The following is a 26,419-nucleotide window of genomic DNA, read 5'->3' as shown; positions in this document are numbered from 1 at the left end:
CATCCAGATGAAGTGGAATAGTCCAGATGGGGTAGTGAAGGCTGTTTTCTCCCAGGACTCCAGATCTAGAGGTATTTGCCAATATCCCTTGGTCAAATCAATGGTGGTAATATAATTGGCTGTTCCCAGGTGATCTAGGAGCTCTTCAGTTCAGGGCATCGTTCCCAGGTGATCTAGGAGCTCTTCAGTTCAGGGCATCGGATAGGCGTCAAACTTGGATATGGCATTTACTTTTCTAAAATCCATACAAAATCGTACGCTTCCATTGGGCTTTGGCACTAGTACCACGGGACTTTGCCATTCACTTTTTGACCACTCAATGACCTTGAGCTCCAGCATTGCCTGAACCTCTTTTTCTATTCTATCCCACACCTGTTGAGGCAGAGGCCGGGGTTCAGCTCTTGGACGACCTGCCCTATGGTTGTCTGAATTGTGTGCATTACCTCCATGGTCCATCCGGGGAGCGTGGTGAAGGTCTTCCAAAAGGCGTCTAGTAGTCGATGGGATTGCTTTTGAAAGCACATGGTACCACCAAGCTCATTAAAAGAGATCTTAGTACCCACTTCTTACAGATACAGACCTGGGTTTAGGAAAGGGTCTAAAAATGACAGCATGATGGATAGAGATGATTTAATCAAACCACAAAGTACAGGCGGAGGAAGAGGGGAACAGTCTTTGTCTGACCTAGGGGCAATGGAAATTTCCCACTGATTGAGTCTTTCCATTGTTACGGGATACATATCTGTAGCGGTTTAGTAGAGTCTACTGACAACTATTACTGTACTTTGCTTAACAATAAACCTGGCTGGGCGCCTTCAATCCTTATCTGGTTTGTGGTCTTTGGAGGCTCTCTTGGAGTCTGCTGTGGAGACTAAGTGCACAAGCAGCCTTCTGGTTATCATCAATCGAGTCAGAAACCTGTGAGGATACCTCAGCAGTAAATCCTTACCCGCCTCCTGAATATCTGCACCTAGTAGCCTTTGTCAGTCATGAACTAGGATCTTGCTATCCTAGGTGCAATGCAAACATGGAACAAAGTTCCTGCCCCAAGGAGCTCACTGTGAGGACTCTTTGTTCTGTGTTTGCACAGTGCCTAGCAGCATCATGGCGTCCTGGCCCATGACCGGGGCAACTAGAAACTACAGAAATACAAAATAGAGAAAGAATTTTTGGCTCCATTGATCCAAATAATGCCTTTCCCGTGGTCTTCACAGTTCAAGAAAGGTTGTGAACTTGTCTGCTCTCTCAAATATCTAATCAAACCATCACATCACATCTCTCTTCTCTATCGCAGCAGCTGAGAAGAGACAAAGTGTATGTATCAGTTTTTAATTATAAACGGTGAGCTCTGCAGCAAGGGAATCAAGCTCTAACATGCACTGTCCCTTATCCAGAGTTGTCAGATGATTTATTATACCAGTAACAAACCATTTACATGGCACATTAGAAAACAGCGCAAGGTGCATTCTCTGGCCAAAGGAACTCTCAATTTAGGATTTAAGAGAAACCATAAGACAATGCTTTTGCTATGGAAGAGCATGCAGTTCAAGACAGGAAGGTTTACTTGTGTTATTTAAAGGAAGGGAAGAGATTGCTCTTGGCAGACAATAAGCAGGAAAATTTTCCAAGCACAGGGACCAACACAAGCATGAAGCTGAGAACTGGACTTGATGAAGGAGGGATTATTGAGCAGAGACAGGAGAAAAGGCAGCATCATGCATTCAAAAAAGCAGAAAGCTAAATTAAGATTATATATATTAACTGTTCCCTTCTGCTCAGAAGACACTTATGAATGTAGATTTCTTAATATAATCTCCCGCCTTTTTCAGTCACTCAATCTGAAATAACAGAACAAAAATACTTGGGCAATACATCGTCTGGTTTAAACCATCTAAATAGTCTCTCTGCCTTTGTGGGCTCTACTTGCCCTTCCTCTGAACGGAGCTGGAAGAGTTGTAAACATTGTACAGTTATTAAAAACAACCCAAAAGCATTATCATACGTGAACAACAAATACATTCTTGCCCGAGCCCCATCAGGATGTAAGGGTGTGGCTTGAGGCATCACCAGTTACACAAGGTGGGAAGCACAGATCTAAATTGGTATGTGTGACAGACCTAGGATGAAAGCACATTTCACAAAAAGCAAGGCTTGCAGCCTCGGAACTAAAGAAACATTCAGCTATTTTTACGTAGTGACACAAGACGCTCAAGTCGATGGCACGTTGTCTAGAAGACAGCAGTGTTTCACAGAGCAAAGGTTTTACTTGCTCCAGTCTAACTGGGAAGCAACACATTTTGAAATTAGCATTGAAGACAAGTCTAGCTGAAAGGTAGAGGCTGTATTCCCATAGAAGTCAGTGGATATCCAAGGATAAAAGTAACTTATTTGTAAGATAGCAAAATCTTTTGGTTAAGATACTTGGGTGAGAGTCAAGACTATTCTGTGCCCTGCCACAAATCCTAAGTGCGACCTTGGGCAAGCCTATTAGGGCGATCTCTGCTTTGCAAAATGGGAAAAGAATTATTTATCCACTTCCAAGGGGTGGGGCTAAGTAACTCATTAATTCCTGAGTAGTGCTTTGAGATTCCTGGCTGGCACACACTGAAGGATGGGCAAAATCACATACCAGTGGTGCTCAGAGTGCCAGCTCCAGCCTGAGACAATTAGATGCCAGGAAAGGTAAACTTACTTCTATCAACAATCAGTCCTGTTTTTTTTTTTCCTATTATTTCCACTCCAGCTCATCACCTGGCGAAGTGGGTTTTAGTCATGAAAGCTCATGATACTATATATATTTTTGTTAGTCTCTAAGGTGCAACAGCACTATTCATCTTTAAAGCTACAGACTAACACAGCTATCCCTCCAAGACTTATTTTATCAGTTGGCACTTCTGATCCAGATTGTAAAATTGTGTTTACATGTGGGAGTGGGGAGAAGACGACAATACTGTCACAGGGATCCACTTTTGTGAGAAGAGAGACCTCAAGACTATGCACCGAAAGAGGATGCTTGAATAGTTGAGACTTAGGCCTAGGGATGTGAAAGACTAGTCACTCTGTCCCCTCCCCCCACTGCCTCTATCAGAAAGAGCGAGTGCTTCAAAGCAGCAATACCACGTGGAGCCTGGGTCAGCTGGGGATGCTAGCCGGGCTCCCTGCAGTGTTTCAAAGCAGAAGAACCACAGGAAGCCTGGGGACAGCTGGGGACTCTGAGTCCCCAGCTGACCCTGGGCTCCCAGCAATGCTGCCGCTTTGAAACACCATGGGGAACACTGGCCCCATGCTCCCTCAGTGCTTTCGGCTTTGAAGTGTAGCAAGAGCCCTGGGGCTGTTGCTACACTTCAAAGGCGGAGGCGCCCTTACTGACTAATCAAATAGTCAATGCAAATTTCAGTGACTATTTGATTAGCCAATTAATCAAAATGTTACATCCCTTCTTAGGCCTAGCTGACACTAAACACCGCTCCCCGTCAACCTAAGATATGCAACTTCAGCTACACGAATAGCACAGAAGTCCATGTACTTACCACAGTGTCTTATATGAGGTAAGATCCGTGGGGGCTTTTCTCCCATCAACTCCGCCTAGTCCCATCATGGTGGAGGACTGGAGTCGATAGAAGAGCACTTGGAGGTTGATTTATCGCAGCTAAGCAGACACAATAAAATCGACTGCCAGTGGATCAACTGTTACAGCATTGATCCACCATGTAGTGAAGACAAGCCCCCAGACAGCTGTATGTGGGACTACATTACAGCAAAGAGCTGGTTACAGAAGGCTGATGCAAAAGGAGTCCTATGGGGACTTTGAGAATGTTGTCAGCTATAGAAAGAGGCAGCCAGAGAAAGCTAAGTAGTCCGGCACGGAAGACATTATATGAAAGAAGTCTTTCTTTAATCCTCTCCCTTCTCTGTATTTATATTTCCAAGTGTGGTGGGATACACAATATACAATTAAGTAGCACATAACGGATTTTTAATATACTTTACATAACATTTTCCTGGAAAGAAAGGATTATAAAAACGATTCTTTCTTCTCTAGGAAAACACGGAATGTGCTGTAACCCGGGCGGGACCTTCCCGGCAAGGACATAACATTCCCCGATGCACCCCGCAACCCAATTGGACAACCTCTGGGTCGAGATAGGGAGCCCTTTCATTCTATCAGCGAAAACAATGGACAGTTGTGTGGACTTACAAAAGGGTTTCGTTCTATCGACATAGAAGGCTAACGCCCTCCTAGCATCTAGGGAGTGGAGCACTTGCTTCCTAGGAGAGGCATGGGGCTTTGGAAAAAACCGGGAGGTAAATTTCTTGGGACAGATGGAACGGTGACACCACCTTGGGGAGAAAAGCCAGGTGAGGACAGAGCCTCACATTATTCTCTGAGAACACTAGGTAGAGCGGGTTTACAGTTAGCGCCCTCAGCTCGGAGACCCTGCGAGCCGACATAATGGCTACAATGAACACAACCTTCATAGAGAGGTGCTTCAAAGAGCATGTGGCCAGCAGCTCAAAGGGGGGCAACACAAGTCTAGACAATACGAGGTTAAGGTCCCAAGTGGGGAGAAGGGGTCTAACCAAGAGGTACAACTTATCCAAACCCTTAAGGAACCTTTTGACCACAGGATCAGAGAATAGAGACACTCCCGCCGATCCAACATGGAAGGCGGAGAGTGATGCCACATGGACTTTGATAGAAGAGGTAGAGAGCCCACCGGGCCTGAGTTCGAAAAGGTAGTCCAGAATGGACAGGACAGGTGCACAGGACGGGTGCACCCCCCTTCTGGATGCCCAAGACGAGAACCGCCGCCACTTGGCTGCACAGGACAGCCTGGTGGATGGGTTCCTGCTAGCTAGGAGCACCATCTGCACCTCCTGGGAACATTCCCTTTCTGGTTGCGTTAGCCACGGATAAACCAGGCCATCAGGTGGAGAGAGCTGAGATTCGGGTGAACCATGAGCCCCCCCATCCCAAGGCTAGGTTAGGAGATCCCAAGCTGGCAGGAGCGTTATAGGCTCCTCGCTGAGTATATCCGCCAGGATAGGGAACCAGAACTGCCTGGGCCACTGAGGGGCTATCAGGATGACCGTGGACCTGAAGGTCTTGACCCTGGTCAGAACCCTGGGAATTAGGGGAAACGGTGGGAATGCATAGAGAATGCCTGCCAGCCACGGCACGGTCATGACATCTCCCCTGAAGTGGTCCCCCAGCCCCAACAGGGAGCAGTAACTCTGGCACTTGGTGTTGTGTGCCAAGGCAAACAGGTCTACTAGGGGACAACCCCACCTGTGGAAGACCTGATGAAGGGCCGAATCCTTGAGGGACCATTCGTGGGCTCCGAAGGACCTGCTCAGAGCATCGGCCAGCAAATTTTTGCACCCCGGCAGGTATTCTGCCTGCAAAAATATATTGTGTGCTACGCACAGGTCCCACAGCCACAAAGCCTTGCGACAGAGGGGAGGCGACTGGGCTCCCCCGTCTGTTGATGTAGAACACAGCCACCGTGATGTCCAGGCTCACCAGGACTGAGTGGCACGACAGCTTTGTCAGGAAGGTCTTGCAAGCTCTCCTGACTGTCCTGAGCTCCCGGACATTTATATGTAGGGCCCGCTCTGCAGGGGACCACAAGCCTTGGGTCCTGTGACGCCCCAGGTGTGCTCCCCAACCCAGGTCCAAAGCGTCTGTGACCAGTGTCACCAAGGGGGGTGGGAAGTATGGTAAATGGAACCCCGCTGCACACCACAGCCTCCTGAGTCCACCACTGTAAGGAGGCAATTACTGCTGGAGGCACCATGAGAACCATGTCCCAGAGACCCCTGGACTGGTTGAACGCCTTCACTAACCAGGCCTGCAGCGATCTGAGCCTCATTCTAGCATGGCGTATCACGTTAGTGCATGCCGCCATGTGTCCCAACAGTCTTGAGCAGACTTGGGCAGTCGTAATGGGAAACCGGGTTAACTCAGAGACCAGCTCCACTATGGCCAGAAATCTGTTCCTGGGGAGGAATGCTCTCGCTACCCTGGCGTCCAAGAGAGCCCTCACGAATTCTAGGTGCTGAGAGGGAGTCAACGATGACTTTTCCTCGTTCAGCATGAGACCTAGTCTTAAGAAGAAAGTACCTGTAAGGGAAACATAAGCCACCACTTGTTCATAGGATCGACCACAAATTAGCCAGTCGTCTAGGTATGGAAAGACGTGTACCCCATTTTTGCAGAGGAACTCCGCTACGACTGACATGCATTTTGTGAAGACCCTGGGTGCTGTCGAAAGTCCAAAGGGGAGCACCGTAAACTGGAAGTGACAGCAGGACACTATAAAGTGGAGAAACCTCCTGTGGCTGGGTCTTACTGCCACATGGAAGTAAGCATCCATGAGATCGAGAGTTGCGTACCAGTCTCCTAACTGTAAAACTGGGATAACAGAGGCCAGGGTTACCATTCTGAATTTGGATTTCACCACCATCTTGTTGAGGTCCCTGAGGTCTAGAATGGGACGAACCCCACCCTTGGATTTTGGGACAATACAATACTGGGAATAAAACCCCTTGTCCTTTAAGTGTGAAGGGACACTCTCTACCGCTCCCTTTTGGAGAAGCGCTAACACCTCCTGGCGGAGAATGCCTTAGTGAGAGGTGTCCCTGAAAAGGGACGGGGCGGGCGGGTTGGAAGAGGGTGAGCCCAGGAAAGGGATAGTATAGTCATCCCTGACTATTCGCAGAACCCAAGCGTCGGTGGTGATTACTGCCCAGGTGCGGGCAAAGTGGGATAACCTGGCCACAAACAGGGGGACGGAGGGGGGAGGGGAAAGGTGTGCAATGCTCTAGAGGACCGTGAAAATGGGTGCTTGGACTGTTATGGAGGCCCTGACCAACCCCACGGGGGTTTTCCCCTCTTGGGCAGCGATGATGAGCTCTGGACGAAGATGGGGCCGCAGCCGTCCCCGCACCCCCACTGGGAGCATGAGGACGGCATCTCCAGTAATCCCCACGGGGGACCTCGGACTGTGTTCTCCCGTTGTCTGTAGGGAAGCGGACGTCACTGAGGAGTCGGCGTGTGGATCCCCAAGGACCAGAGAGTGGACCTTGTGTCCTTGAGCGTATGGAGCCTCGAGTCAGTATGCTCGGAGAACACCACTTTGCCGTCAAAAGGCAGGTCCTGAATAGCAGTCCGGACATCAGGAGGTATTCTAGACACCTGTAGCCAGGCACCACGATGCATAACTACACCCGACGCCATGCTGCGGGCTGCAGAGTCAACAGCATCCAGGGAAGCCTGAAGAGCCATGTGGGCGATAGTTCTGCTCTCTGTGGTCATAGCCCCAAACTCTTGATGCGCCTCAGCGGGGAGTTTATCTTTGAACTTACCCATCGCCTGCCATGTGTTATAGGCGTATTGACTCAGCACTGCCTGCTGGTTAGCAATGCGGAGTTGCACCCCACCGGTAGCATACACCTTATGCCCCATTAAATCGAGGTGTTTGGGCTCCCTAGCCTTCAGGGACAGCCCCGGCTGCAGAAGCCTCTTCTTCTGGGCCGCGGCTTGGACGACCAAGGACCCCAGGACAGACTAGGAATATAGGTGCTCGTGCCCCGACTGCGGGACATAATAGTGCCTCTCAACTCCCTTTAAGGTAGGGGTTAAGGAAGCTGGGGTCTGCCACAGGGCGTTAGTGATCTTAGCCACAGTTTTGTTGAGTGGCAAAGCCAAACAGGCAGGCACATTGTCGGACAGCATGTCTATCATTGGATCCATGTCCTCTACTACTGGCTCCACTGGGACACCTAGGTTGGAGGCTAGATGCTGGAGCAAATCCTGATGCAACCAAGCATCCATGGTCAGCATCGCCGGTGAGGGATCCGCTAAGGCCTCATCAGGAGACAACTACGACTCCTGAATCGGCACTGGATCCAGTGTAGGGCCCGGTTGAGGAGTCGGCTGGACAGGCACCGCCGTGTACCGAAGTGGCTCTGGCACCTGAGCCTGCAGGTTTCTAGCAGCATCTATAGTAGCAGTCCTGTGGGGCGAGGGAGGGGGTCGTGACAGCAACGCTGATGGGGGTGCTCGGTCCCCGGAGACACTGGACACTGCAGTCAGGGGCACAAGTCCTTGCCACTGATGGTATGCCCAAGGTGTCCAAAAAGGCCAGTGCGGCTGAGGCGGCCAAGTCTGTTGCACGTGCGAATGATCACGCCGGTGCCGGGAACGGGATCTATGCTGTGACGAAGCCCTCGAGGACCCCGACCTGAAAGAGCCCACATCCGAATCTGAAGAGTAATCAGACTCGGGCCAGGGTGGCGCTGATTGTGAGTACCCTGTCACCATCGGGGGGGGGGGGGGGGGTCGAATCTGGCCATGGATTCTGGCTTGCCCGCATGCATGCAGTGAGGTCATACTGGTGCCGGTACCGGAACCGGAAAGACAGGCTTCAGGCCTGACAGCGGCGCCAACACGGTGCACATGGATTGCAGTGCAGAGGTTGGTGCCAGTTACGGGCGCAGAACTGCAGAGTCCAACTGCCCCAGAGGTGATGCCCCTATCGGTGCTGCCGTGGTGGGTAGGACTGAAGGCGCCGGAGCCATGGTGGTTGCCCTAGAAGGGATCAGCATCACCGGCAATGGTGGTGCCAGCATGGTCCACGGGACCGATGCCGGTACTTGCAGCGGTGCCGAAACTTGCAGTGGTGCCGATGACTATACCGGCACCCTGAGCAAGAGGCCCACTGCTGGTACTGTTGCCGGTGCAGTTGCCGGTGCCACAAGGCCTGAGTAATACTGCACCGGCGCAGCTAAGACCTGTTCTGGGAGAGGTCCCAGCACCGAGGGAGGTCGAGTCTAGTTGAGCGCTGGGTGCGGCCTAGCAGCCTGTGCCGAGACTGGCAACAACATTGAGGCAAGCAGTACTGGTCCCACAGGGGACAGTCCCACTGCATACGTGACCGGTGCCGACTGATCCAACCGGTGCAGAGGAGAAACCAGTGCCAACATGGCTCCCGGCATAGACAACCTCGACCTCTCCGCCTCAACAGAGGACGGAGGGGAGGTAGTAAGGCTAATCAAGTCCTGTGCTGCCTCAAAAGTGTCCGGCATCGAGGGACAATGCAAGGGTAGATGACCCGGACTGGATGGTCAGCCCGCTCGCTTCCACCGCACAGCAGCACTTGGAGACGTCTGCACCGGCAACTCGAAGCGACAGTGTAGGTCCAATCTGGACTTCCGTTTCGGAGACCTACTCCGCAAAGTCTTTAGTTTCTTCTGTGCTGGGAAGTGAGAACATTGCCGAGCCCTTGGTACCGAAGTCCGCACACGGGATGGGGCGTTGTGCGTCGACGCTGGCGCACTGCTCACCATGGAGTGGCCAGTCGGTGCTGGTTGTAGAGCTGCCTCCATGAGGAGAAGCTTCAAACATGAGTCTCGCTCCCTCTTCGAGCGTGGCTTGAATGACCTGCAGATCTTACAGGTGTCTGCTAAGTGGCCCTCACCCAAACACTTTAAGAAGCTATCGTGAGGGTCTCCCTTAGGCATGAAATTAGTGCATATTGCACAAGCCTTAAAGCCTTGTGGACCTGGCATTCCTCACCCCTGAAGGGGGGAAGGAAAACAAAGAACTCGCTAACTATCTAACTAATTAAAACTATTTATAACTATTTACGAACACTACACTAAGAGAAACGGGAACCATTAACTACTCTAAGAGAGACACGCTCCAATGACCATCACAGGCGGTAAGAAGGAGCTGAGGTGGGGGAGCGCTGGCAGGGGTACTTATGCTCCGCTATAGCGGCGCCACTCCAGGGGGCGCCCTGCCGGCGCTATGGGTACCGCTAGGGAAAATGCTCCGGAGCACACACCTGATTTAAATGGACATGAGCAACCACTCAAAGAAGAATTTATCTTTCATAAGTGTCAGAGAGTATCAATGTTTAAGCATGTTTATTTTTATCAATTGAAATTTCTACCATTACAGGGAATTAGGGGAAAATCAGACAATTTAATGAAAGAAAACATTGAGATTCAAAAAAACTGAAGTATTATAACCATTAAAACTCAAGTTCAACATCACGCTTGAAAATACACAAAGTAAATAACCTTAAATCAAACTTGGTTCTCAAGCAGCATTTTTTTTTTTTTAAACTTTGCCTATCTGCATGTTTCAATCGGCAATGGAAATGTCTTTTCCCCAGTTTGTGTGTACAGTGGAGCAGATGTTTGTTCACTTTTTCTAATACAAGTCTAATTCATCCTTCTAAGCATATACAAAGAGAGAATATGTGAAAGCACGAGAACCCAAAAGCACTGTTCATTTGAAAAAACAGGAAGGGGAGATCAACAGCCTAGCCACTAAGCCGCATCAAGAGACACCTAACAAATCTTTTCCTCTCAAGTGTCCTGCTGCTAGGAGAGGAGAGGTTCAAGAAAGGAAAAAAAAAAAAAGATTGGCCTAAAAGAGAGGAGCAACTGAAATAGTCTCTCTCCTACTCGCTCTCCTTAATCATGTAGCACTTTAAAGACTAACAAGATGGTTTATTAGGTGATGAGCTTTCGTGGGCCAGACCCACTTCCTCAGATCACATTGTGGAAGAAAACTGGCACAACCATATATACCAAAGGATACAATAAAAACAAAATTAACACATATGAAAAGAACAAATCAAATTATATATATGGTCATGCCAATTTTCTTCCACAATTTGATCTGAGGAAGTGGGTCTGGCCCACAAAAGCTCATCACCTAATAAGCCATCTTGTTAGTCTTTAAAGTGCTACATAGTCCTGTATTTTGTTTCAGCTAGACCAGACTAACACGGCTACATATCTATTACTATCCTTAATCATGGTTCTTTTTGATTCTTAAGACCAGCACTAGATGGCACTATATTACTTAACTAGGATACAAAAAGTCTACTCAAGAAATTCCATTCACAAAGAGACACAGGAGAAAAATGGTTAGAGAGTCAGAAACACTATTTCACCAGTATACGGGTCAGCACTTTTCCCACAGTTAGGCTACCTCAGCATTACCACAGCAGCAGCAAAGCCCATCAAAAAATCTAGTCCAAAAAGACTAGAAATCCCAGCCATGACGGACTGGATGGTACCATAAGACAGGGAAATGGTACTGCACCCCCATCTGCTAAGCCCACAAACCCAGACCAGCTTGGTAATATCATCTTGATTTGAATGGAACTGAAGAAAAAAAGCTGTAAAAGCCTCAAGTCTGGTTCAGATCACTTCTAGATGTTAACTCAGGTAAGAATATTTTTGGCAGTAGATAGAAGGGAGGCAGGGGATAATTTGCAGATATTGTATCAGGAAACATTTCTGGAACAGAAGAGATTTATTCTAAAAAAGAGAACATCTGGTCACGAGAGTCTAACATGAGTTAGTTGGGGGAAGTTTTCAGTCTCTGGAGATTTGACTCTTTGGATTTGTTGCCTTTGCTATTATTTTATGGTTTATAATATCATTCCACCATGGGGTGGATGTGCATTCTTGCAGCACATCCATCCACCTGAAGCAAAAAAAGAACTTTGAACACGCTCTGGAATCAGAGCAGAGAGAGAGAGAGAGAGAGAGAGAGAGAGAGAGAGAGAGAAGAGACCAGTTATTTTACAATGGCTTCTATCAGTGTGGTGAATTGCCCTAATACCAGCACTCACTTTGGTACCTAAATCTAATCACAAAAAAGTCATTTAGCACCAGCCCGTCTGACAAGTGTGTGACATCATTGCAAAGCACAGCAAAGAAGAGATCTGATTTCACCTGAACTGATCTACTTCCTGGGACAAGCCAAAGAAAAGCAGATAATGCAAATATTGGATTGCGAGATCAACATGAACAGATATTAAAATATTTTACTTCAGCTGTGCAGTATGGCTCATTAGGTTTCCTCCAGCTCTCAAAAGGCAGTAAAGAGTGCAATATAAATAAAAATATATTGCTAAACAGTGGCCCACTTCACACATTTTTACCCAAACCCTATTTGTGATTTTTTGAAAAAGGGTTTGGTTGGAAACAAATAAGGTTTTGTTAATGGTAAAGCGATATTTTGGTTTAATTTACCTTCCCCTAGTACACACATGCATCAGGAAGTTAACCTCGTGTGTTATTTTGAAAGACAGGGGGCTACACTCACCAACCCCTCTCTCTCTGGCTGCTTTTGCAGCCAGAGTCTGATGATATTTTGTCATGCAGCAAGAAAATCTATCTATAAAGAGAAAGAGATACACAAACACCCCCATAGTCATGTGAACACTGTGTGGACAGACTGACTAACTTGCAGCATGAATCCACCTTACAGATGGCTTCGGAACAGCAAAATGGAGATGTGTCAACTGAAAAATTACCATCTATGCTTTCAAACTGGTTGGCTCACATGCTGCTGCTGCGCCTACTGAAGAGCCATTTAAATTAGTCTCTAATTGTGAGCAATTATTCAAAGGCTGCACAAGCTGCAAACAGCCTACGAGAACAAGAAGTCAGGAGAGAGGCAGACTAGACTGATCTGGGATACCTTAGTGAGGTATAAGCCTTCATGTTTACAAGTCTCATTGCTACACATATGTTGCTACTTTAGGAGCAAATCTGTAAAACTACATTGAAAAGAGGTAATGAATGGCTTTGTTTTAAAAAACAGTAAATTTACCCATTCTCCTTCCAAACATATCCAGATGAGAAACTATGGAAGTTAGAAATGAGACAAGTGAAGTTAGATTAGGTTGCACTCTGTCCATTTCCTGCAGTCTATGTCTGAAGAGTAGGAGGGATATTTTATTAATGAAACGGTTTAAAATTCTGAACACATCCAGAGTAAGAATGTTAAGGACTAGTCGACTATCTGATAAGCAAATGCTTATTGGATAGTCAAGTTGACTAGTCGATATCCCCCCTTGCTGCCTCTATCAGATAGATGGCAGGGGGAGAAGAGGAGGTACTTCAAAATGGCAGCGCCGCACAGAGCCCACACTCAGGCTCCATGTGGCTCTGCTGCTTTGAAACGCCATGGCAGCATTTCAAAGGGGGCAGTGCCGCACAGCTGATCCCGGGGGCTCTTGTACATTTTAAAGGAAGAATGCGGAAGTGCCTATCAACTAGTCGACAGAAATTCCATTGACTACTCGACTAGTAAATTACTCAATATTTAACATCCTTAATCCAGAGCCCTTTGGCCAGATGGCAGCAATGCCACACCTCTAAGTAAAAGTTTGAGGAATAGCCTATGGTTCCTTCATCTTTGCTTAGGGCTCCCCTTTCCCCACGAACATCTCTGAACCAACAACTCTCCAAAACACAAAAAACACTTCCCGACTTCCTTGGTTCTTACCGCTACAAAGAACAAGCCAGCATTTGGTCTAAATAATTTATTTTGTTTTAAATTCTTCAGACACAGAAATGAACCAAAACTCTGAACTGGTCTGCAGATCAAACTATTGGTGGATTGAATCCAAAGGAGAAAAAAAATATTAAAAAAAAATACTGCTTTCAAACCTCCCCACTCAGCAATGTTTGGATCTAGGCTTTTGGTGTTGCTTTAAACACCAAGTTCTGACCTGGATGCTAGTCTAGTTGCTAACTTGCCAGGCTAGGATTAGCAGTTTTATTTATTTACAAGTACTATTTTGTGAAGCTGGTGGAACAGAGAGATAAGCAGCAACACTGAGGGACAATAAATAAATAGCTCTAGCTGAGACCATAACAAAAGCTGGGTCATGCTACAATCTGCAAAGTCAATACTGGGCAGCAAGAACCTGGGGGCTGACAGTTTCTCCTATAAATTCCATTTCAGAAAGGAGGCCACGCCAGGAAGTGAATTCTCTCTCACACCACTGAAGCATATTATCTTACAAAAACGCATTGTACCAACTTGCTGTTCAGTTACATACAAGGACAGCGAAGCAGACAAAACCTGAGGTAAGGCAGAACAATCCACTCGATTAAGTGCCTCAGGATCAAGGAAGCTTCTGAGTTAAAAACAGAAATGCCTGTTTGTATGAGAGACATCACCTTTTACAACTTAAGAGATAGGCTTAGGGTCATGGTGAAGTCTAGTTTGCAAAGTAGAAGTGACACTGGTTCCTATGTTGCCTGACGTGTGCAAAGACAGCAGCTACTGAGGGTCTCTAAGATCCTCCCTCAGGTCTCTCCTATTTGTACAATGCCTAGCAAAAAGGGACCCCAAATCCCAAGGGGTGCCCTGTGATGCTACTGCAATGTCAATTAACAACAGCAATGGTGACAAGATAGTTTCCTTTATCAGCAGTTTCCAAAGAGATGTTTCATCAGAGGCTTTCTGCAAAGGTAGCACTGCAGAGGCTGAATTCAAATGCCAACTATTAGGTTAAAACAAACCTTTCATGAATTTTAAAAGACAAATGCCAAGCAAGCTCTGGAATCCTACAGGCAGCAGCTCTCTGAAGCCCAGTGACAATATGCATACTCGATGCATGCATTTCATTCCCGAATAAATAGAAAGCCACTCCCCTAACTCACACTGCAGCCTCGGTGCGTGAAAGCTACTGGGACAATGCAGCACAATTGCATCATTGCCTGGAAAAACCTCAGCTGCAATTTCTGTTCACTGAAAGTTTCAGCTCTGCTCTCTCACAGCTGAACTGGCTGTTATGGAAGACAAGACAAAAAAAGAAGAGGTGTGTAAGCCATGGGCAGGATCTGTGGACTGTAGCTCAATTGCCCCATACAGCACTTAAATTGTGCAGCCCTCACACTGCTACATTGCTTTGCATTCAGGAGATGTATTCACCATCTGGGAACTGGCTAAGGAAAGATGAAAACGTTTTTCACATGCAGCACTTCCATTCATGGTCTCCATCCCACAGCAAGCCATTTGCATGTTTTCTGTTGTGTTAAAGAAGAAAACAGCATTACATTCTCTGCAGTAACGGAGGGGGGGGGGGGGGGGGTCAAGTAAAGCAGGAACTAGTAACATCAACAATACAATATACCAGTGGTTCTCAAACTGTGGGCAGACACCACAAACTGGGACACGACCAGTATTCCCGGTAAGCGGAGTCTCAGGAGAGATTGAAATGTTGCTCACCCGATTAGCAGAGTGCCCAGTCTCCCAGGGCTGGCAGCAATTTCTATTGGTGGTGCACATCTGCACATGCCTCAGTGCACAAAAATATTCTGCACATGAATTGAAAAAAATTAGAGGGAAAATTGGTCATGACCCCATTGTAATGTAGTTGCCAGCACTGGCATTAAATTCTCTGGGGCCTGGGGCAGAAGCCCAAGGGCTTCTGCCCTGGGCAATGGGGCCCAGGTTGCAGGCTCTAGCTTTATTTTCCCACACCCCTGGGCAGCAGAGCTCAGCAGGGCAGCAGAGCTCACGTTTCAGCCCCTCTCCTGGACTTGTGTGCTAATTTTTGTTGCCCAAAGGAGGTCACATGGCAATGGAGTCTGAGAACTGCTGTTCTACAGAAACAGCCACAGAAGGTTTCTTAATCTTTTAGGCCATGGATGGGCAATAATTTTTGATATGGAGGGGCCACTGAAAAATTTTGGAAAGTGATCTGGGGCAGCATTTTTGTGTGGAGGTAGTGGGGGGTCTACGATGGAGTTTGGGTGCAGAAGGGCGCACGGGCTAAGGAACTGGGGTGCAGGAGATGGTGTGAGGTCTGAAAGGGAGTTTGGGTGAAGGAGGGGATTGTAACCTGGGTCAGTGGATTGGGGTGCAGGAGAGGATTCTGGCTTGGGGGAGAGGTACAGAAGGGGGTACAGAGCCGGGGAGGGAGTTGTAACCTGGTGCAGAGGGTTTGGATAGTGATCTGGGGGAGAGAGTTGGGTGTGGGAGGGGATGGGGTGCCGGGGGCAAGCTTTGGCTGGGAGGCACTTACCTAAGCATCTCCCAGCCAGTAGCCCTACAGCACTCCAAAGCAGGCTGGGCTCCCTGCCTGCTGCAGCTCCAGACTACTTACTGCAGGGTGTTCTCTCCATGTGGCTCTCAGCTCCCAGAGGGGAAGAGGCTTACTCTGCCCCTCTCCCCCAGGTCAATCTCTCAGCTCTTATTGGCTGGTTGTTTCCAACCAGTGCCCAATAGGAGCTGAGGATTGAGCTGGGGTGGGGAGATCACACAAAGTCTCCCTCTCTCTCCAGAGCAGAGTGAAAGGGCACAGCCCTGCCCTTAAAACAGTGCCTGCTGTGTGCCTGTGGGTTCAAGGGCCGAAGTCGGTGCCTTGGTGGCTAAATGCCGCCCATGAGAGGTATCTTCCCCACCTGTGTTTTAGACCATGATTTTTAATATTAATGGAAAAAAGAGGTATAGATTACAATGACTCAAGATAACACCAGCGCAGGAAGCTTCTCAACCAAATCCTGAGTTGCACTTTTGCCATTCTGGTTCCCAGTCCCCCAACCACGGTGTATATGCACACACACAACTCTGCCAAAGCACCACAATCCTGGTTTCCTTCCTGACCATACGCCCCTTACTCCTCAAGCCTGAACCTCTCCTGAGTACAGGCTATCCTTATCCCCAACTATGCCAAAAACATTCCACCACTACAACAGGGCCACAAACTGAATAGCTTTCTAATGGACACATCAAAGCGTAGGAAGATGCTATCTCACCCTTTTAACAACATTAGTGACTGTTCCGCCTTCTCATAGCCAAAGGCTTCTGCTTTGCATTAGAAAGCTAAGTGACAGCGTCAACTCACCCTACAACACCTTTAAACTTACGAGTTTTCTTCTACTTCATCCCTTGCTGTTTAGATTTGTATTAAGGGCCAACACTTTACTGGGAGATACTGTTTTGACACAGTGGGGCTTCCAACAAAGAAAGGAAAAAGGATCCTCACCCTCCAGTTCAAAGTCACTCCACAGAGTGCCTGATGAACAGTGGCTTTCAAAATTATAGTTCAAGATCCTCTGACAAGTAATAGATTTGCCAGAACAAAACAGAGAGAGAAAGACAGGCCTCAGTAGTAAAATGAGGTACCATACACTGCTGTAAGTAGCTACCAAGGGACATGGACACCACAGAAGAAAGAATGAATCCAGAAATCTTTGAAATCCATTCAAACTATGTGCAGTTCAAATTTCAAGGCAATTGAAGCTAAACTATTAAATAACCCCACCTACACTATACACAGAGTTAAATGACAAACACTTCTCCAACACATGCTAACTTATGCCAACCTTGTGTTTAGGGTTGCCAGATACTTTAAAAAAAAAATACCAAACATGGTGGGGAAAAAATTGGTCGAGAGGAAAAAAACAAAACAGGGCACCAAAGTTGTTGAGCAAAAAAAAGGCATAAAAGAAAGAGGCACTGAGCCTCTAAATCCCCACGCTCACCGCTTTCCCCGCCAGACATGGCAGGGGGTGAATGTCCCAAGCAGACTTCTGTCAGAGAAAAACAGAATACACCAGATGTTTTTTTTAAAACCGGACAGAAGCCGCAAATACTGGACTGTCTGGGCCAATACTGGATGCTTGGCAACCCTAATTGTATTATGTCCGTGCACAGTACATGGGAAGTAGGGAACTCCAAACACACGTGCATACAATACTGCTAGAGCCGCAGTCTATTAACAGCATTGCACTTGCAGCTTGTGAGCAATGTGCTCCACAATACCTAAACTATTTGTAAAAGTGACTTAGGAGCTACAGGTAATGTCTACACTACAGTCACAAAGTGGGACTAAAGCTTGTGTAAATATACACAAGCTAGTTTTAATCTAGCACCAATGTTGCAGCTATGTACACCTCAGCACAATCTAGCCCTGCAAGTAGCTATCCAGTGTTCTGGCTGACATATACAGCCTGAGCTAAAGCTAGTGCTGCCACAGTCCAGGTATCTAAAATAGCTAGATTAAAGCTAGCTCAAGATGTCTACACAAGCTGCAATCACACACCATGACTGCAGTATATCCTAGGTCTCATGAGTCAGTCAACTGGTTAAGTGAGCTTTACGGCCGGAGTTGATTTATATGCCAAGAGAGAAATCTGAGATCTTACATTCTTAATGAGACATGCCAAAGCTTTTGTATCAGAGAGCAATGGGTTTCCAGGCAGAAACTCTGGGCTGTCCACTTTATGACGTTCCTAGAATTATCAATAGGGGGCCTGATCAGAATGCAGAATTTTCTGAGTAGTCTTTAAGATGGAGGGTGGATGGTGTCATACTTATGCCTTAAATTCACTCACATGGTCTGCCTTGTGGACCAGCAGGGCACCCATAAGAATTTAAGCACTAAGTACAGGCATTTGTGTTTGTAAAACTTGAGTAACAGATGCTGGAAGGTAAATCACATTTGTAGCGGTTGTCCCCTACAGCAGCACAGCTCATCTTGTTATAAGCTGAAAAAAAGATAAATGCTTCCCCTTATGTTAAAATACAGTTCTAGGTGAACAATAAAAATAGCATCATGGGGTCCCATGTTTATTGTCTCTCAATTGTTCAATATCAGAGGTGCTTTTTCTAACTGCCAGTCCTGTAAACTCAACCTGAAACCTGAGCCAAGCTGTGGTGTTCTTTTTTTTAATGAAACCTCATTTCCTTCATAATGTGCACAGGGACCAGCACCACTACCTGATCACCCACCTGGAATTTCCGGACCATTGCCTGACGGTTGTAGTAGGTTTGCTGGGCCTGCTGGGCTTTTTCTAGGTGCTCTCTTACAATGGGGGTTATCCGCGCGATCCTGTCCTTCATCTGCAGGACGTGCTCTACAATATTGTGTCCATGGTTTGTCTGCTCCTCCCAGGTCTCTTTGGCAAGGTCTAGAAGGCCCCGGGGGTTTTGCCCACATAGCAGTTCAAATGGGGAAAAACCTGTGGATGCCTGTGGTACTTCTCGAATGGCAAACATGAGGCATGGGAGTAGGTAATCCCAATCTCTCCTGTCCCGACTCACTACCTTCCGGATCATGTCCTTGAAGGTGCGATTGAACCGCTGGACGAGGCCATCCGTCTGCGGGTGGTATACTGACGTCCTCAGAGCCCATATGTGGAGTAGTGCACACAGGTCCTTCATTAACTTACACGCACAAAGGGAGTACCCTGATCGGTTAGGATCTCCTTGGGTATCCCCACCCTCGAGAAGATTTGAGCTAACTCCCTTGCTATTGTCTTAGAATGGGTATTTCTTAGGGGTACTGCCTCAGGGTATTGGGTGGAATAGTCCAGGACCACTAATATGTTCCGGTGTCCTCAGGCTGACTTTTCTAATGGGCTCACTAGGTCCATAGCGATGCGTTAAAAAGGGACCTCAATAATAGGTAGGGGTATCATTGGGGCTCTCAAGTGTGGCTGGGGCCCATGAAGCTGGCATTCAGAGCAAGAGGCACAATAACGCCGAGCCTCCATATATATACCCCAGGCCAGTAGAACCTTCCTAAAATCCGATCTAGGGTCTTCTCAACTCCTAGGTGACCCCCCCAAATAAATGACTGTGTGCTAGGTCCAGCACAGCTCGCCGGTGATTCTGAGGCACCAAGAGCTGTTCCACCTCCTGTCCTGGGCCTGGCAGCACTCAGTATAGTAGATCCCTCTTGATAATGTAATAGGGTCTAGGGCCCTTGAGCCTTCCTTCTACACGGATCCAGTTTACTTCAACTACCTCTCTACGAATGTTTTGATACAGCGGGTTGTTGGCCTGGTCCTGTCCAAAATTTTCAAGCGAGGGCCCTACCTGCCTGAGCTTTGGGGAACCTTCAGCCTCTTTCATCCCAGGGGGCCCTGCTAAGCTAGGCCCAGCCTCCAGCTCGTTTACCTCTCTCAGTGCTTCATTATCAGTTGGCTCAGTTTCCCCCCGGGCCAGGGCCTGCCTTAGGTTCTGGGTCAGAATTCAAGTACCCAGTTTCTTGGCTGCCCTCCTTTTCTGCTTTGATTTCCGGGGTTTCCCAAGCTCAGAAAATAGGTCCTGGGAAAATTCATGAAAACTTGGGAGGGGGCTCTCTTCCTTTCCCTCAGTTGTAGGGAGCAGGTCACTAAATCCAGGGAAGTCCCACCCAATCACAACTGGGTATGGGAGCCTCGGAACTACCCCCACTGCAACCATTGTGACATTCCCCTGGATCTCTATTTGTACGGGGACAACAAGGTAATAATTGACATCTCCATGGACACAGGAGATCCCTGTGCGCTTGGCATGGGTCAGCTGGTCTGGTTCCATCAGCTGCCCAGAGACCAATGTAACGACGCTCCCTGAGTCCACCAAGGCCGTGGTCTCTATTCCATTCATCTTAACAGGTCGGGTGTACAGATGGGGGACCATTGCTATGCCTGCCAAATTTATGAGATTACAGGGGCCTCCCAGGGCATCCCCCTATTTCTTGGGCTACTGGGTTTTACCCCTGACCTTCCTGCCCCTGGTCCCCAAGTCCATTTACGGCCTCTGGCTGCTCTTCTGTCTCCCTCTTCCCCGGCTAAGTCTTACTCGAGGGTTTAGAGCCACAGGCCTTTGGGGCTAGTCCAAATATCTTGTCTCTCCAGACTGCTTTGCTGAGGGGTTGCAAAAGTCCTTTAGTCATTAATTGTCTTTCCATGAGGGCCACCATGTCGTCATATGAGAAGGGTTCATTCTGGCTGACCCAGGCTCACAGATCGGGTGGTAGGTCCCTCAAACCGGTCCAGGACAATAATTTCCACAATCTTCTCCGGGCTGTAGGTCTCCGGCTGCAACCATTTTAGGGCCAAGTAGATCAGGTCAAATAGTTGTGCCCTTGGTGCTCTGCCCTTCCCATATTGCCACTCATGGAACCTTTGAGCTCTGATAGCAGTGGTTACTCCCGACCTGGCGAGGATCTCAGCCTTCAGCTGGGGATACTCAGTGGCAGCCTCCTCCGGCATGTCGAAATAGGCCTTCTGGGCCTCACCACACAGAAATGGGGCCAGGATGCTGGCCCACTGGGCTTGGGGCAACCTTCCTGAAGGGCTGTCCTCTCAAATGCCAGGAGGTACGCCTCCACATCGTCCTCCTTTGTCATTTTCTGGAGGAAACTGCTGGTCCGCAGGGACCGTGCTCCATCTGAGCCATGCACCTGAGTGGTCAGAGCCTTCATCTGCATTATTACCTCCTGCAAGGTGGCTCGATCTTGGGCAGCCTGGCTTATCAGCAGCTGGTTAGTTTCCAGCTGTAGTCGTACTGACTCCTGCTGGGCAGACATCTGAGCCCAGATAGCTTCTTGCTGTGCTGCAGTGGCTTGTATGAGGGCCTTTACTACATCCTCCATTTTGTTTTTCTCCCTAGTCTGCCTAGTGGCCTAGTCTGTCTTGGGTGGGTCCGCTGCAAGGTCTCACTGCAGCGAAATATCTCACTTCTGGCACCACATGTAGCAGGGTCAGTCCCACTCCTGGGCTCCTGGCCCCTGTTTAGCCCACTGTCCCACAGTCTAGGAGTCAGAGTATATGGCTCACTCGCCTTGGTTTGAGATTCATTGTCTCCCTGTAGTCTTTAACAAGGTTGATGCAGTTCTCTTGGCTCCTCCAATGTCTTTCTCTCTCCAAACTCCTCCTCCACTCTCCAAATTCTTTCACAGCTCTCTCCACACTCCTTCTCAGCTCTCTCCCCCCTCACTCAACGGGTGAGTTCTTAAATAGGCCTCCAGGCAGCCCCAATTAGTTTTACCTGGGCCTGAATTGATTTTGCAGCCACCCTGTCTCAGCTGCCCTTAATTAGCCAGGATTGCTGACTCTCTCTGCCTCTTTCCCCTTCCATCAAGCTCTGTCACCTGCTGTATCACCCCTGCTCTGTCACTACTTTTTTTTTTAATAAAGTACCCCCTTTAAAAATGATAATTATAAGAACCCCCAGTACCTACAGTTTTCAGACAAAATTTTTTTCTACCATTGCAACACATTTGTTTAAACAACTTAATCGTAGCCAGGTGGACAATGACATTTTTGGGTGTAAAAAGTACAAAAATAATAAAGCACTGTAAAACACAAAAATTCAGTTTTCTCCAAATTTCAGTTGTGTTGACGTACCCCCCAGACTTGTCTCGAGTACCACTAAGGGTACTCGTATCACTGGTTGAAAAACTGGTTTAGAACGAGGCATTCTATAGCACCTTAAAGACTATGGGTAAGTCTACATTGCACTCTTATTTCAAAATAAGCTATTATGGAAGAAATACTCTGAAATAGCTTATTTCAAAATACCACATCTACACTACAGGGAAACCTCAAAATTCGTCTGAGGTAGGCTTCCCTAATATGGATGTGCTACCTCAATTTAGAGCCCCAGGAGGCACTGGGGAATAATTAGTTTGATGGCCTGGGGAGAGGCTATTTCAAAATAGCAGCAGTGGAGCATCCACACTAGCTATTTTGGAAGAGCAGTATTTTGGAATAAGCATTATTCCTCAGGGAATGAGGTTTACAGAAGTCAGAACAAGGTGTCTTATTTCAAATTTATTTTGAAATAGAATTATTGCATTGATGTTTGCATTGTTATTTTGGAATAACACCCATTATTCAGAACTAACGCTGCTGTGTAGACGCACCCTGCCCGATTTATTTGGGCATAAGTTTTCATGGGCAAAGACTTATTTTGTCTTCATCAGATGCCCACAAAAGCTTATGCCCAAATAAATCTGTTAGTCTTTAAGGTGGTACAGGACTCCTCATTGTTTCTGCAGAAACAGACAAACATGGCTACCCCTCTGATACTTGTCACAAGGTGAGTGAAGTAATAGCTTTTTCCTGGACCAACTTGGACAGAAGATACTACCTCACCCAGCTGGTCATTCTAATATCTTGGGACTAATATCTATATCACCACCACTAGGGATGTAAAAGCCCAGTTAACTGGTTAAATGTTACATTAAACTCACATTTAACCAGTTAACCAATTGAAGTGGAATCCGGGCTGGGGACCACTCCAACTCAGCTGGAGCAGCCCCACAGCCCACGGGGCTCCCACCCCCCAGTCCCACACTGGGGCTGGCTGCCAGCTCCAGCACTGCCTGGGGCATCCTGGCTGCCCATGGACAGAGGCTACTCTGGAAAAGAGCAAACCTCCACTGATGACTGGTTAGCTGGAAGCATCATCCAAACACTCAATTCTGTTGCTGATGCCTTAGCAGCTCACATTGCGGGCAACAAGAGTACAAAGCAGCCAAAGCTTGTTTGTCAGTGAAGTCAGCAGCTCCAACAAAAAAATACACATAGGAAGCAGATCTGTTGAGTAAAAGGGGCCCATTTTTACACAGTCCATTTCCAGAACAGTTCATTCCTAATGCTACTGCAATACTCAGTCCTGCATTACACCCTCATGGGACCAGGAATATTTTAACCAGAAAAAAAAAAAGCTCTTTCTAAAGATAAATGATGCAACTAATCAGTTACAAAACCACCTGATCCCTTGCCCCTCCAGTGGCATGAATCCAACTATGTGCTTTGTGTATCTGGATGTCTTTGCATCCACACTAAAAATAAAAGCAGCTTGGCAAACAACTAATCAATAACTTTGTTCTGCATTTTCAAACATAATGATAAATCAACTCCAGCCTTAAAGCTCACATAACCTTCCTAACCAGAGTCAGTTATTCTTGCTGGGGAACTCCCTTACTTTTTGAAACAGGTAAATCACTTGATGTCTATTTCCTAAAGTAGCTTATTTTATTAAGCTATGCTAGTATGCCCAGTGTCCTTATGTGTTATGCAGGTGCCCTGTGAAGGACGTCAGACCATCACCACCCAGTTGAAACACCAGAAGTACAACCCTTCCATTTTTGTGAGTCTAACACTAAAAATATTAACCTGTCAGAGGTGATGAAGAAAGTCCTTTTTCTTCAACAGCTGAAGTGCTCTGCTGTCTCCTGCCTCATAGTGTAGTGGGGTAGGAACTGAATGAGGGCTGGTTTCAAAACAGCATCTGAATGCTACAATGATGAGCATACTACTAATACTTGAGGGATTGACAGCATTGCTGATGTCACAACACATGAAGAAAAGTAGCAATACTATTGGATAATGTGTTCAAAGGTCATCCGTTGGGCCAGCAAGCACAAACTGTTGCATCAGTTTTAAAAAAGTGTAAGAAGATCGTTACATCAATATAAACCGTGAGCTATGTTCTTGAAAAGGTGTATACATTGGGTTAGTCATCCCCACGCTATATTTTATGCCCTGTCATTCCTGAGCACAGTGCACCCCTATTAAAAATGTGAAATACAGTTCAATTTCACCACTGCCTAACTCCTACCCAGTGTAGGAATGTCTGCTTTTTCAAGCTCTTAAACAAGGCTTGGATTTCATATAGTACAACAACTATGCACTCCAAGCCACCCAATCATCATCCTTCTGCACTTATACATTCCACCTTTCATCCAGAAAGATCACAGAATGCTTTACTAACTACACATATGCAAAGAAACCAATCCCACAGCAGCTACCACCAGAATGTAATGTGGGAGCTGTTCAGTGTTGCTGTGCATTGTTAAAACAGGACAAGAAAAAATGAACATAGTGCCATCCCCATCAAACAGCAGGAAGAAGAGAAGATGGCAGAAAAGAATTGCCTGTGTGGAACCTGGCTAGAACGCACAGGCTAGCACACATTACACTACTGTTCTCGTCTGAAAAGAGAGGCTCTAATCTTAGGAACTTTGTCCATGGCATCACAGTGGAGCACTGGTTCAATACCGACCAGGTAAGGATGCTACCTACTGAGTCAGCTATTCGCAACTCTCTACCATGGACTTCTCTGTAAAACATCGCATGTGACAATTATAGAAAAAAAATTGAGATAATACTTTACTGTCTCCTGTGGGTTGAGGAGATATTTAATTTGTACAGGACTTTGAGATACTCACTAGTCTGACGGAGGACACTACAGAAATAGTAAAAAATACCAACAAAACACAAACTTAAATGAGTGGTCCTGTACCACCTTAGAGACTAACACAAAATTTACATTTATATGCAGCCTCTTGCGCCATTCATCTGAAGAAGCGGGCTGTGCTCATGAAAGCGCATGATACTAATATATATGGGGTAGGCAAGATACCTCCTCGCAGCCACCGGATCTAGCCCCCAGACATCCAGCCAGGACCCTTAGGCACGCAGCAGCTGCTGTTTTAAGCACAGGGCTATGTCGTGTGATTCCCTGCTCTGGAGGGAAGGGGAGGCTTTGTGTGGTGTCCCCAACCCCAGCCCAATTCCCAGCTGCTCTTGGCCAGAAACAACCCATCAATAGGAGCTGAGAGAGATTGGCATGGGGGAGGAGAGCAGTGTAACCCTCTCCCCCTCTCAGAGTTGAGAGCCAGAGAGAGAGAACAGCCTGCAGTTTTAAGCAGTCTGGGGCTGCATCAGGCAGGGAACCCAGGCGTGCCATGAGGATGCTTCAGGAATGCTGGCTGGGGGATGCTTAGGTAAGCACCTCCCAGCCAAAACGTGCCTCTGGTACCCCGTACCTCCCACACCCCGATTCCCTCCCCCAGGTCACCATCCAAACCCTCTGCACTGCCATGCCCCAGGTCACAATTCCCTCCCAGAGAGAATTGTGTACTCCTTCCTACACCCCTGCCCTAGGCCAGACTCCTCTCCTGCATCCTGACCCCCTCCCAGACCCTGCACCCAAATCCCCTGCCCTAGGTCATAACCAGCACCTTCACCCAAACTCCCTCTCAGGCCTCACCATCTCATGCACCCCAGTCCTTTAGCCTGTGTGCCCTTCTGCACCATCCTAGACCCCACACCTCATTCACAGAGAAGTGTGGCTCTTGACCACTTTCCAAAGTCTTGGGGAGTGGCCCCCACCAAAAATTATTGCCCACCTCTGCTCTAAGGTGCTACAGGACCACTCCTTTTTAAAGTTTTTTTAGGTTACAGACCAACATGGCTACCCCTCTGAGACTACAGAAATAGTACGTTTGACTATCCCTACTCTGGATGTCCCTAATCCACGAGTGTCCATGTTACTGAGGAGGCAGCGGGTCTGCACACTGCCACTTCCTCTACCCCACAGCTGGGGGGGGAACAGCAGCATGCCGAACTGCTTCCCCTGAGGCTTCTCCCTGCCACTCCCACAGCAGAGTCTGGGAGCAGTGCGGGGCACGGAGCCACAGGCAGCACCCCACCCCCACCTCCAACACCCAGACCCGTAGTGCCTTCACTGGCCCAACAAAATTTTTACCTTGTTTTCCAGGATTGCCAGATCAAAGTTCAAGTGTGTAACATTTTACCTGAAACTCAGCCCTGACAATTTACAAGTATGAAGCAGTGAACACACACAAAAGGTAATGACAGAGATTTGCCTTGTTCACTGTGAATATCAAGTGACATGCTTTCACATGCCTTGTGTTCTCCCACTACACACTAGGCCAAAGTCTCCTTTTTCAATTCCTGGTTTTAAAGCTGTCTGACTACGTATATTCCATAATATAACTATCAGCTTTAGGCTGGCTCACTGTTGATATGCACTCACTATGGTCCTGCCAGAGAGTTT

The 26,419-nt window shown here is 47.5% G+C and overlaps 1 protein-coding gene across 12 annotated transcripts in view; it reads right to left on the bottom strand.

Annotated features, from left to right (window-relative positions):
- Window positions 1-26,419, bottom strand: part of UBE2O (ubiquitin conjugating enzyme E2 O) — a 129,393-nt gene that overhangs the window by 64,599 nt on the left and 38,375 nt on the right. For 2 of the 12 annotated variants that reach the window (XM_075903601.1, XM_075903603.1), the window contains exon 1: window positions 15,059-15,133. The exons of 2 other annotated variants lie outside the window; for them this stretch is intronic. In XM_075903601.1, coding sequence (XP_075759716.1) covers window positions 15,059-15,118 — 60 coding nt within the window. In that variant the 5' untranslated portion in view covers window positions 15,119-15,133. Of the gene's footprint in view, window positions 1-14,490; window positions 14,560-14,761; window positions 14,837-15,058; window positions 15,134-18,568; window positions 19,980-23,730; window positions 24,057-26,419 lie in introns of those variants that run through there. 8 more of the 12 variants (XM_075903600.1, XM_025178154.2, XM_075903602.1 and 5 more) reach the window with 6 other exon arrangements.

The sequence above is a fragment of the Pelodiscus sinensis genome, chromosome 20 (assembly GCF_049634645.1).
Source record: "Pelodiscus sinensis isolate JC-2024 chromosome 20, ASM4963464v1, whole genome shotgun sequence".
In the NCBI taxonomy this organism is placed as follows: domain Eukaryota; kingdom Metazoa; phylum Chordata; order Testudines; family Trionychidae; genus Pelodiscus; species Pelodiscus sinensis.
This window is presented reverse-complemented; position numbering and strand designations above follow the sequence as displayed.